A 13738-nucleotide genomic window follows, 5' to 3' on the forward strand; every position below is an offset into this window, starting at 1 on the left:
ACTGGTCTTTTTGACCACAGGTTTGGATTTTAATTTCTATTAAAAATAAATCACTGTTTTAAATAGCAGATACAACACTAGTCCATCCATCCATCTATCATCTGTAAGCGCTTATCCAGTTCAGGGTCACGGTGGGTCCAGAGCCTACCTGAAATCATTGGGCGCAAAGCAGGAACACACCCTGGAGGGGGCACCCCTCCTAGTTCTTAAATAGATATTAGAACTTTTTTTAATGTTTTTTTTTATTATTAAATTATATAAATGCCTCTGTGTCCACTGCATGTAAATTCATCATTTGAAATTTTGCCCCCATTCATTTTCAATGTGTAGTAATGAAAAAATGCACAAGGGATTGTGGGATTGCAGGTGGTGCGAACATGACTTGCGGTGCAACAAGGAAAGTGGAGATGACGAGGGTTGTTCCAATCTGTTTTACTCTCTCTTGCTGCCTTTCTTGATAGTTCTGTTGATCAACCCATTGCAAACCGATGAGATGAAAACATGTGGTGATATCACCCTCTCTGTAGATGACAACAAGTAGATGGAGAGCATATGCCCTACTCTTTCACACTATCTCCATGTTCAGGAGGAATGAGGAACAGCAGTGCTGTAGTAATGTTTTCATATTGTCACTGTGCAAAGACAAACGTCTCTCCATCTCCTTTTAGCTTTCTACATAGATTTAACCCTTCAGGTTCTCTTCATACTGTAGGTAGTTTATATATAGGTTGTTTAGGATGAATGGACCAAAAGAAATGCTCCAAAACAACTTTGAAACTCTTTTCTCTAGAGTTACAGTTTTGGAGATGAATATTTTCCTTTGTACAGACATGATGTTTCATTGGATAATAGACTCACATAGCAGACATTTAGATATCCTATTACCTTCTGAACGTTGATTCTGTGTATCACTTCTATGACAGGGGTTTATAGGTAGACTGAAAAACCCAAACAGTGTGTGGGAGCACTTCTAAGCCCCTTGGTTTATTTGGGAAACTTGGAATAATGTCATATATTTATTCCCTGTTTGTTTGTGTTTGAATGTATTATACTTGTGTGTATATAAATGTGTTGTTTAGTTCCTGTTGAATTCCACACTTGACCTGAAGGCTTTAGTGTTTTCAATAAGAGAACATGAGGCTTCTGTACCTTTTGCTCTACAGAGTGACCAACTCTGTTCTCTTAAGCTACAGGCCACAATTCATTGTCAGTCCACATATAGACCTTGCCATAGATTGGTTTCTAAAGATGGACTTATGGACATGCCAGACATTGACCCTCCAGCTGTTCCTGAATAGCTGAGGTACAAAAATAAGTTCCCGCTCCGATGTGCTGTGAGTTTGGGAATTTGATATATGATATGACTTCTTTACCGGAAGTTTTTATTCATGTAAAGATACTACAAGAGCATGGAAAATGGTTTAGTACTGTACAGCAACCTCTTATAATGATCTTTTTCAGCATCAGAACGTATCATGAGTGTGGTTAGCGTTTCAAAATCACTAAACAGCATCGGGTAAGGTTTTTCAGGTCAGGCCGACCTTTTGAAGCTTTAGTGGTACCATCCAACAAAGTGACACTGACGTACGTGGTGGTGGTGTGTTAGTGTGTGGTGTGTTGCGCTGGGACAAGTGGATCAGACACGGCAGTGCTGCTCGAGTGTTCACTCTCTGTCCATTCTGTTAGACACACCAATGATGATTTCAGTACATATTCACATTTTACATTTTCATTTACTGCATTTGGTAAACACTCTCATCCAGAGATACTTGCAGTTGTAATCATGTTAGTATTAGGCTAATGTAGTGTTGAGAGTCTAGCAGGTATTACACTGTGTTCATGCCCAAGCTGGGAATTGATTGCTACCCTGTTGTGTGGAGGGCAGGAACATTATGTGCTGGTACATTTTGTTTGTCTGTTCTTTTTTTCCTCATTTGTAAACCTCTGAAAAACATTATATTGTGATACTTGTTCTTTCTTGCCCTGCTTTTTATTTATTTATTTATTTTTTTTTTTTGCACATTCTCCTGATTTTGGTCTCACCTTAGTCCTCTGTGTGTTTGTTTCCGCAGATCACCAGAAGCTGGAGCGAGAAGCACGGATCTGTCGTCTCCTCAAACATCCCAACATAGGTGAGTGGGACCTTGATGATGTCATTGCGTCTGCCCCGCACACACTAACTCACTCACTGGTTTAAAAAACGTATCGTGTTAATCACAATTTCATTGTAAATATAATGTAATCTACCTACTGAGCTCTGCAGAAAAGACACTTAGTTTACGTTGCCTAATAAAACCACTAATATGTCACTAGACTTTGTAAAACGATTGAATTATGGGAGGAAGTTTCTAAAGTGTTCAGATTAATCTTATGTGTTAATGCGTTAACACTGACAGCACTATTTTTTACATAAAGTTCAGATTGAATAGTGTGACATTAACCGGTGCGTAGGTAGCTGTTAAAGGCTAAAGCCAAGAGTAAGTGGAGCAATAGAAACTTTTATCCACCACATGAGGGAAAGAAACAGTGTAGGCAAATGGGCTCCAGGCAGTGAGCTAACTGATGCAGTAAGGTGAGGCCTATTTGCATTAAGTGAAAGAGAATGTGCATGAAGCTTACCATCACAAGTGACACCTCATGCAAAGTCATGGAAATGATGGCGGTATCATCTTACTTCCAAGTGACCGGGAGCAGTGTGAGCGGTGGCTGGCCTTGCTGGGCTTCTGCTGGGCATGACTCATTGGGTGTGTTCATGCAGCCAAGTTTAGCTACATCTCTGCTGTGAATGAAAATCAGATAAAAGATAGACATCGGAGTAGATATTTTCTGATACTCGGCTTTGACTAAAGGCTGATGAACAACTAGATCAGGGGTTTTCATACTGTTTTTCCAAGCAACCAACATTTTGTTCGTTGATTTGTATCGCGAAGCAGGCAAAACTAATTCTGAAGGTTTACTACATTATTAAACAGTGTATAAATGATGTTGGCCCACACCACAATTAATAGATATTCAGGTGCATCCCATATTTCCGTTATGTATTTGTTGGGAAGTAAACCCACAAATGTCAGTATCACGGTTAAAATAACAGTTAGTAGTTACTTCTATTTGAAATGACTGTGAAAATTAGTATAGTTACTGATGTTGCTACAAGGCTGTGGTGGTGGTGAATGCAGACAAGCCATTGTGTATTTCACACAGCGTTAATTTAATTCTGAATTCATGTCACAAAATATGTTTATTAAAATGCAGTGCTTTTTAGCAGTGTCAGCTTTTCTTAATGTGCAGGATAATGGCTTCTTGTTCTACTGGAAACAGAGCTGTTGAATAAATTAATTTGTAAACTGTCATTGGCTCAGAGCCACAACGCCATCTGCTGGATAGTAGCCCATACTCAGTGCTTTCACAAGCAATGAATAAATGATAATGATAAGCAATGAATAAATGATAATCAAAAAATATGACACATTTATCTTCAATTCCTATTTCTGCACAAGTCCGGTTTGAATTGAAATACAGTTTGACAGGCCTGCTGTCCTGACAGGCTTTATTGGTGCTCAGAATTTGCTCCTCAGACTGTGATCTGACCAGCGAAGGCGTTTCAATATATGTCTTGATACATAGCCTGTAGGTGTATGTACATATACATGAAAACTAAGCCCATAATATTATGGTTAGAAACCAGATACATATATACAACACACTGCGGATTCATGCAGCATGATGGGGCTGTATGTGATTCATCCTCCTATGACTGCTTTGCATGTCCTTCTCTGACCTTATCCTCACTTTCTCTATTCCCCCCATCCCCCACAGTCTCTCACCTCTCCTCCTTTTCTCAATTTCTGTTCCTCTCTTTCTCCTTAATATGGTGCTTTTTCACTGCCTGGTACCAGTACTTTCTTAGTTACAGCTCATGTGCTGCTCCAAGCGAGCTGAATAGGGACTAAACTTGACATATAAACCTTGAAGAGCTCTGATTGACCAGAGAGACTTGTCAATCACCACGAAATACAGACGTCCCGCACAAACTCACCATCTGTGAACTCTTCAGTTTACAGAAGTGATTACACTCGTTTTTATCTGAGTTACAACAGCAGCTTTTAAAATTAGCTGTGGTCTTTTGAAGAGGATCAAAAGCTCCTTGAATTGGTGCCTGACAAAAACTCCAGCAAGGAACGGATAAAAAACTGCTGGTCTGTGAGAATGGGGACACGGAGACATGTTAAGTCCAAAGAAAGAAAAAGTAAACAGCGCTTTAGGTTTCCGCTGCCGCTGTATGGGTTTCCAAATCCCGCGGTTTCCATTAGACATGGGGTTATGCGACGTCAACAGCTATATTTTGCAGGAGCTGGCCAGGACCGTAAAGCATGTAAAGCCGTGCTGAGGCGAGTCGAGTAGGTACCGTGCAAGGGAAAAGCACCATTCGTCTCCTATCCTCACCAAAACTCTGTCTTTCTCTCTCACCGTTACACACTATCTGCGACTCAAAGGGGCAGCTTGTCATGTTTTCTGCTTGAACTGCAAGTAAACTCTTAACAAAGAGAGCAATCGAGAGAGAGGGGGAGATTGCACATTGCCCCTGGCAGACCATGCTCACGCCAGTATACTTCATGCTTGACTGTCTTCGTTTCTCTGTGACTCTCTTACTCCATTTCCTTCTGTTTTCTCATACACACTCTCACTTTCCCTTTCAAATGAAACTACTAAACACTTGCTGCTGGTGCACTAGCTGTGTTTACCAAGAATGTTTTGGGTCAATTTCTCTTTATTTCCCATGGATATTTTCACATAATCCATGGAATCCATGTACATGCTTCTTCCTTTAGCCTGTGTGTTTAGTTGCATTATGTGTGTGTTAAGCTGGGCAGCTTCCCTCTCCTCGTGCCAGTCTTAAGTCCCTGGCTCCGCGCTGCCCCACAGTTATTGCAGGCATGGAAACTATCAGCCCGTAGACAGCCTGCTATGGCTGTTGAATCTTGTGAGATTTCTATTTATGCTCATAAGCTCTGTCACCTAATAAACGTGTCCATGTATCAACATACTAAATTGTCATTGTAAAGTATATGGTTTGTTGCAAAGCTGAAAACAGTAGCAGAAGTCGTTTTGAAGGCTAGACCTGGCTCAAGCTTTTATGCATATTATAGGGAATAGTCTGTCCTACAGTGTCCGAAACCACTGAAGCAATTCTGTTTGAGATTACTTCACAACTCAACACAGTTGAAGAGTTGTAGGTATGTAGCAGTGTGTGGTTTCAGTTGCTTGTTTGCTACCCTGACTGCACGTACACAGATCAACCAGAACATTACGACCACCTCCTTGTTTCTACACTTACTGTCCATTCTCTCAGCTCCACTGACCATACAGGAGCACTTTGTGGTTCTGCAGTTACAGACTGGAGTTCATCTGTTGCTCTGTATCCATTGTTTGCCCGCTTTCACCCTGTTCTTCAATGGGCAGGACCCCACAGAACCACCACTGAGCAGATATGATTCATGGTGGTTTTAGTGTGTGTTGTTATGGTACAAGTGGATCAGACACAGCAGTGTTTGCTCGAGTTTTCAAAGCCATAAGTGTCACTGCTGGACTGAGAATTGCCCCCAACCAAAAGCATCCAGCCTGAGGCTCAGCATCATGTCCATTGATGAAGGACTAAAGGACGAACAACACAAACTGAGCAGCAACAGATGAGCTACTGTCTCTGAATTTACATCTACAATGTGGACCCACCAGGTAGGAGTGTCTAACAGAGTGGACAGTAAGTGGATACCATGTTTAAAAATGTATAAAAGTATACAGAGCAACAAATGGATTATAGTATAGTAATAATCTGACCACACTCATTTAAAAAAAGCTTGTCTCAGCAGCAGTGTAGAGAAAGCTGTGGGAAGGGCAGCACTGCATAATATTAGAAATCATATAAAAGGAGATGCATATTTGTAGGTAAAGTAGGTACATGTTTACAAAGCTGCAGCAGGAAGTTGATGTCTTTCTGTGATATTATTGGCTGTTGCAAAGCACAAATCAAATCTCTCTCTCTCTCTCTCTCTCTCTCTCTCTCTCTCTCTCTCTCTCTCTCTCTCTCTCTCTCTCTCCCCACCCAGTGAGACTTCATGACAGTATCTCAGAGGAAGGCTTCCATTACCTCGTCTTTGACCTGTGAGTACCTCAGCCGATCCATTCAAAGTCAAGAAAGAATTTTTCCTTTTCTTTAAAGTTACTATGTTTCAGATGAAAGGTTTTGTACAAACACTTGGTCATTTTAATTCTGATTGAGTATGAGTAAGCCAGAGCACTTTGGATATTTCTTCAGTGTTCACAACCATTATGTAATGAGCTTTCCATATTTTTGTCCTTTTTAGTGTCACTGGTGGAGAGCTGTTTGAAGACATTGTTGCTAGAGAGTATTATAGTGAAGCTGATGCAAGGTGAGTCCAGTTCAGCATACACACACACACACACACACTCACAGGCTCAAAGACTGCAGCACAGCACTTTTGTCTTTGTGTCTTGCTTACCCAGGCCTTCCCTGAAAATAGTGAATAAATAGAAACGGTGCAGTAACTTATTTAAATTTGTAGAAGATGCTTTAAATTGCAGTCACAAAACCAAGAAAACCTTTTCTGGAGGTGACTATGGTGAACTGTGACACTGACAAAAGTATAAGTTAGGAACTATAAAAATGAACACAATTCTCCAGAAAGCTTGGAAAAGCCATGTTCAAAGTGACTTAAAGACCAGGATTCCACAATAATTATAACCTGAATGCCAGAGTCAAGTAAAACGTGACGTTGGGCAGTAGCATGAAAAATCACTTGCCCAGTTGGGCTGCTTTATGAAGGTTTAGGGGGTGCAATGTGTTAATAGAACAACGTCACTGAATCCAAATTCTTCACCTGGATATATATGCAAAAACAAAAGGGTCTTATCCATTTGCTGGTCCAGTCAAAACAAAACCAAGATCTTATCTGTTTACAAATGACATTAGAGCAAGGTGCGCAGAAAAATGTCTGCAAAGCGTGAATTTGAAGTAAATCAAGTACGCAGCTTCATTCCCTCATGGAAAACTCTTGTCTTCATGGGTTTAATTAGACCCCTCTGTTCCTGTTCTGTAACGTGTAGGGAATATCCAAAAAGGGCAGATGAATGTGGTTCTTTTTTGTCTTAACAGCAACTTTTAGAAAACATTCAATGTAGTCTCATGTCAAATCTCGTTACACTGCATGTATAGCAGTGACAAAAGCCAATAATATGAACTGTGTTTGTAATGGGATCTTTGCTCCTTTACAGGAAAAAAGAAAAGTGAAAGTACTCTATGTTGTCATAAATATTCACTCACCCATCCAAATAATTGAATTTTAATAACTTCCATGGCTACAGGTGTATATAACCAAGCACCTAGGCATGCAGACTGTTCTACAAACATTTGTGAAAGAATGAGTCACTCTCAGGAGCTCAGTGAATTCTACTGTGGTACTGTGATAGAATGCAAACAAGTCCAGTCGTGAAATTTACGCTACTAAGTATTCCACAGTCAACATTTAGTGGTATTATAACAAAGTGGAAGCGATTGGGAACTACAACAACTCAGCCACAAAGTGGTAGACCATGTAAAATGACAGAGCGTGGTCAGCAAATGCTGAGGCGCACAGTGCGCAGAGGTCACCTTACATCAACAAGCCTTACATCACCAAGCGCAATGCAAAGCATCAGATGCTGTGGTGTAAACCACACTGCCACTGGACTCTAGAGCAGTGGAGACATGTTCTCTGGGGTAACTATAGAACAAATATGGGATGAATTAGAGTGGAGACTGGGAGCCAGACCTTCTAGTACTACATTGGTGTGTGACTTGAAGAATGGTCAAAAATTCCCATAAACAAAGGAAAGGAATATGAGAAGATTGAAGCTGTAATAGCTGCAAAGCGTGGGTCGACATCATATAAAACCCTATGGATTAAGAATGGGATGTCACTCAAGTTCATATGCGTGCGAAGGCAGCCAAGCTTTTACTTTTGGCAATAGAGTGTATTTATTTGTGAATAGTAAAACATATTTGTGATTTGTGGAATATTATTTACACATTTACAGTATTTTGAGATTAAACTCTCTCCATAGAGAGAGTTAAATATAAGTGACACAATTTACTGATAGTAATTTACTATGAAAATATACATTTAAACACTCTTTGAGCCACATACGTTCGTTCATCTTAAGTGCACAGGGAATGTAATAGCAACTGCTAGTGAAAACAACACATTGCATTTTATTTAAACGTCACATTTGACTCTAATATTCTGTTTTTAGATGCACTGAATGTCTAAAAATTCTCCTAATAGCTTAAACATTTCTATATCACCGCCTGGATTCATTCTGAGTGTGGTAAATATATATATATTTATATATATATATATATATAAATATATATATATATTTTTATATATATATATTTCACAACTTAATTGTAGGATTATTGTTGAAAACCCATAGATTCCACAGTGCAGAAAACTGGCCTGTTATTCTCCTGTTCCTGATTGGTGCTTGCATCAGCTGCACATAATTTTCTTTTCCATGCCTGCCAGTCTCCTCCAGCGTGTTCTGTTGTAAGGGGTTTGGGAGGGCAGCACTAATACATATTAACTGCATTTCTCACCAGCAGAAGTTACTGGCTTTTCCGGGTGAGATATGGAGGCCAGCTTTGGCAAAGCAGCAGACAGCAGGAATACACTGTGAACAATATGGGGAGAGAGGGGCCTGAAGGCTGAGCTTGTGTCCCAGTGCCTTTTTACAACATACATACATGTGCACACACACACACACACACACACACACACACACACACACACTCATATACACACACAAACATACACACAGCAACTAGTGGTTGACCATAACTCTTAAATAGACACATTTGATATATACCTTGTTATTCTAAGCCTCTGTAAAATGTTGTTTTACCCAGTTATTTACCAGTAATTAAACTGATTCATTGTGAACGCCCTCAAAAATCCCTGTAGCTGTCCTGGTAATTGTACAGCCACAAGACATAGTACATTACCAGGGAAATACAGTGGTGTTTACATTATAGCTTTCACATTCTTAATAACCACACATTAGTGGCCTCTGCAGGAAAATATTTGAATATCCCTGGTGTAGCATGTGAAGTAAAGAAGTGTGTGGTTTGGAATACAACCCATGACAAGCTATAGTTTAAGGTGTACTGGGACTATTGTTACATTTCATCTATGATAATATAAATTATTGTGATAATTATGCAGATGATACTGCTTTGTGAATTTATATTATTGCTCACTTCTGCTCCCATTCATAGCTGTTTGCACCCAATGCCCAATGTATCACAAACACACAAAGACCGACTATAATGTCATATATAATAAGCTAATTACTCTATACATTACTTTATACACTGAATGATCACTGGATTAGGAACACTTACATTGTATCTACATTCATTGTCCAGTTTATCAACTCCACTGACCATACAGTAGCACTTTGTGGTTCTAAAATTACAGACTGGAGTCCATCTGTTCCTCTGCATACTTGCTTTTGCCAATTTCACCCTAATTTTAAATGATTTGGGTGGTGGATTATTCACAACACTGCAGTGACACTGACATGGTGGTGGTGTGAGTGTGTGGGATGTCCTGGTACGAGTGGATCAGACACAGCACTGCTGCTAGTGAACAGAGAGTCTTGTGGGCAGCGTTCCTTGTCCATTGATGGAGGACTAGAGGAAGATTAACACAAACGGTGCAGCAACAAATGAGCTGACAAACTACTGTCTCTGACTACAAGGTGGACCAACAAGGTAGGTTTGTCTAACAGAGTGCACAGTGAGTGGACACAGTTTTTTAAAACTCAAGGCGCACTGCTGTGTCTGATCCAATCGCACCAGCTCAACACGCGCTAACACACACTACAACCACGTCAGTGTCACTGCAGCGCTCAGAATGATCCCCAGTATGTCTTTAAATTGCAACTCACTTTGATCGTCAGATATAACTGTATTTTTGGGCAGAGGCTCCTTTTACCTTCCCACCCTCAGAGTGGCTCAAGCCTGCATCGTTACTATGACAACTATTGTGGCTACACGAGAAAATGCAACGACAGTCTGAGCATACAAATTGGATTCGGTCACTTGTAACGTGTGGATGTGGACGCTCACTCTGAAAATCAGATTCAAGAAACAAATCAGATTTGCCCTGCAGTTAGTCCACAACCGGTGACCACTGTCCGATCTTGTTGGTTCCAGATAAATCATTTTAGCTGTAATATGAATGTAGAAAGGTGTGCTTACACACACACACACACATGCACATTCCCCTTCTCAACAACCTCAAATATAGACATACAGACCCACACAAAGCCTGTCAGCCAGTGCCACTGTTCTAATTTAGACACACACACAAACAAACAAAACATATCACGCTGTGCTCCTCCACTGCAGAGAGATGGACACTTGCTGTATGTGAAGCGGTGTTGTGGAGCCAGCATGCTGCTCCTTTCATTAAACACAGCAGCCACAGAGAGAATGTGATAGGGTGCAGCATGCCTCTGGGACTCTGACATTTTACTGAATGCAGGCAAGGGGAGAAAAAAAGAAGACAGTTGAAACTTAGAGAAAGATGGGGCTGAGGAGGCAGGGGTATTGATGATGGAAATGAATAACACACTGAACGATCACTGCATTAGGAACACACATACCTTGTATCTACAGTTATCAACTGCACTGTCCATAGGAGCATTTTGCAGTTCTACAATTACAGACTTTGTCATCTGTTTCTTTGCATGCTTTATCCCCAATTAACCCTGCTCTTCAATGGTCAGGACCACTGCAGATCATTCTCAGTGCCACAGTTACACTGATGTGGTGGTGAGTTATTTTGGGTTGTGCTGGTATGAGTGGATCAGACACAGCAGTGCTGCTGGATTTTTAAAAACCATTTCTGTCACTGCTGGACTGAGAATAGTCCGCTTAGAAAAAAACCTCCAGCATCCTGTTGTCAGTTCTGAAGCACTAAAGGCGATCAGCACAAACTACTGTCTCTGACTTTACTTCTTCAAAGTAGACCAACGAGGTAGGGGTCTAACGGAGCAGACAGTGAGTGGAAACAGTGTTTAAAAATAAACTCCAGGCTTACTGCTGTGTCTGATCCACTCGTGTCAGCGCACTAACACACCACCACCACCACGTCAGTGTCACTGCAGTGTCCTGTATGGACAGTGGAGCTGATAAAATGGGCAAGGTAGGTTTTCCTAATCGATGATCTGTAAACATCTGCAGTCATTTGCATGTTGAAATGAGTAAAAACCTATGAGTGATGCCAGATTCTGAAAAGTGATCTTGTCTGTGGAACGAAAAGGAAAGGAATGCAGGGTGGACAGATCTGGCCAAATTTGGGCACAGTAGCTCCATGGGAGAGCATGAGAATATTTCACTAAAGCCCTAGTTCTCTTCATCCTTTACTCACTTTTGACAGATTGACCTTGTTTTTTTTTTACAGTAGATTTTGCTCTTACTGTAAGGTATGACGTTAACTCAATTTGTTCCAGTGTTTCTTTTTTTACTCAAAATCATTTTTCATTTGTGTTTTTGACAGTAGTATTTATCCAGACAACAACACAGTAGCCTACAGTGTAGAACAGGGAAAGCTTTAAACACAGGAAAATGCCCTTCGGTGTCCAGGCCGCTGGGATTTGGCCTGTCTAGTTTGGAGTGCAGTGATAAATGACAGTTCAGCAGCAAAAAAATGTTGCTTTGGCATTGAGGTGGCATGGCGAATATATCTATTCCTATTCTGCAGTGTCTCTGTGGCAGTATTTATAACCAGCAAAACAAACCATCCATCCACATGGAGTTATTCAGTCCACACATACAGCAGACTTCTGACCTGCCAGAGAAGATCCACAAACCAGCAGCACTGCACTGCACCTTTAACAGCACACTGGGTTATAAGTTTGGTAAAGTTAATGGATTTGTCTCTGTCCCTTTCTTTTTATTTCCCTTTTCTTTCTTTCTTTCTTTCTTTCTTTCTTTCTTTCTTTCTTTCTTTCTTTCTTTCTTTCTTTCTGTTGTCCTCTCTGCCTCTTTCTTTTCTGCCTTTGTTTTTCTTTCTTTCTTTCTTTCTTTCTTTCCTTCCTACCCCCTATCCATTCTTTCTTTCTTTCTGTTGTCCTCTCTTCCTTTCTTTGTTATTTTTATTCTTTCATTCTTTCTTTCTTTCTGGCTTTTTTTTCTTGCTTTCCTTCTGATTCTCTCTCTCTCCCTCTCTCTCTCTCTCTCTCTCTCTCTCTCTCTCTCTCTCACAGTCACTGCATTAATCAGATCCTGGAGAGCGTCAGCCACATCCACCAGCATGACATTGTGCACAGGGACCTCAAGGTGAGTCGTGCTGTTGCTGTGGCAACTTGCCACGAAAGGACAGCGCGTCATCCGACGACCCCAATCCCAAACCCTCCACTTGGCCACCATGTGGCATCACACATGCACACGCGCACACACACAGGTTTGTGACTGCAGACGTCACTCTCTGGTCTGGAGGAGTGTCACTGAAGAGTGAAGTTAACGTTTTCCCTCCAACTGCGCCGTTTTTGAGCTCAAAGCACCCCTGACGTCAGAGCGCTGTTTATCGCTTTTATCTGAACAAAAAAAAACACTGGAGACAAAACATCAAATACACAGGGGAGGCATTTGTCCTGTACGCTGTGTCTGTGTATCAGGGCGTTCTGTTAGATTCAGCACTAACTCCGGTCGTATCCTTATAGTGCAAAATTCTACAGTTTACCATCGCCTTGCTTATCCACTGAATGTGCTGTAAATGATCCAGTGAGCTGTAGGTGATGAGCTCTGTGTGTGGGGTGTGGGTGGAGGAGAGAGGAAAGTGTGGAACTGTGGAGAATAATCTCCCCTGACAGTTCCTGAGGGGGAATATGGGCCTCTCTGGTTCTTCATGAGAGAGGCCACGAGGGCTGACATGGAGATGAAGAGATAGCAGAGAAAGAGTAAGACAGACTGAGAGACCAGCTGCTTGAGAGAGAAAGACTAGACTTGACCCTCTCTCTCTCTCTCTCTCTCTCTCTCTCTCTCTCCTCATGTTTGTGTGTGGGGGGGGTGTTATGTCTGGCTAAAGGCCAAATGCTGAAGGTGAGTTGTGTTAGTAAGCCACAGAGGGAAGGAAACAGATACCGCGACAGAGAGAACGAGAAACAGCGAGACAAGAAAAGTGCAAGTGGCAGGACGGTTGCCATAGCAACAGGTGTGACGTCAGGCAGGGTGGGCAGAGGCACGGCTCAGCAGAAACAACCCAGACTAGACGAGAGGGCTGGGGAGAGAGAGAGAGTCCGCCTGCAGGATATTTTTACTGCAGTCTCATCCTCCTCTCCTGGGCAAAGGGCTTTTCAAAGTCATTAATTGATGTTGTATTTAATAGTCTATAATTCATTATTTTATGAAATGCTGCATTTTTAATGTCTGGAGTGATCTGCCCCAAGCATTTCACAACATTGTTGAAGAGATATTATTTTATGAGCCTACATTTGCTAATGTTTATTAGCTTACATTATTAATGATTCACATCAGATACACACACTAAGTTTATGGTGCAGAATAAAACTTCAACATGGCTGCCCTATTTCCAGGTCAAAGCACTTTAGTTTTGTTATTCTTTTTTTCACACTGGTAACTGACTAGGTAATTAACTTAATACATTTTTTTAAA

The 13738-nt window shown here is 41.1% G+C and overlaps 1 protein-coding gene across 30 annotated transcripts in view; it reads left to right on the forward strand.

Annotated features, from left to right (window-relative positions):
• camk2g2 (calcium/calmodulin-dependent protein kinase (CaM kinase) II gamma 2) overlaps positions 1-13738 on the forward strand; it is an 88197-nt gene that overhangs the window by 40681 nt on the left and 33778 nt on the right. For all 30 annotated transcript variants that reach the window (XM_066678561.1, XM_066678575.1, XM_066678577.1 and 27 more), the window contains exons 3-6: positions 2073-2132; positions 6105-6159; positions 6363-6428; positions 12331-12403. In XM_066678561.1, coding sequence (XP_066534658.1) covers positions 2073-2132; positions 6105-6159; positions 6363-6428; positions 12331-12403 — 254 coding nt within the window. The remainder of the gene's footprint in view (positions 1-2072; positions 2133-6104; positions 6160-6362; positions 6429-12330; positions 12404-13738) is intronic.

The sequence above is a fragment of the Hoplias malabaricus genome, chromosome 8 (genome assembly GCF_029633855.1).
Source record: "Hoplias malabaricus isolate fHopMal1 chromosome 8, fHopMal1.hap1, whole genome shotgun sequence".
NCBI lineage: Eukaryota > Metazoa > Chordata > Actinopteri > Characiformes > Erythrinidae > Hoplias > Hoplias malabaricus.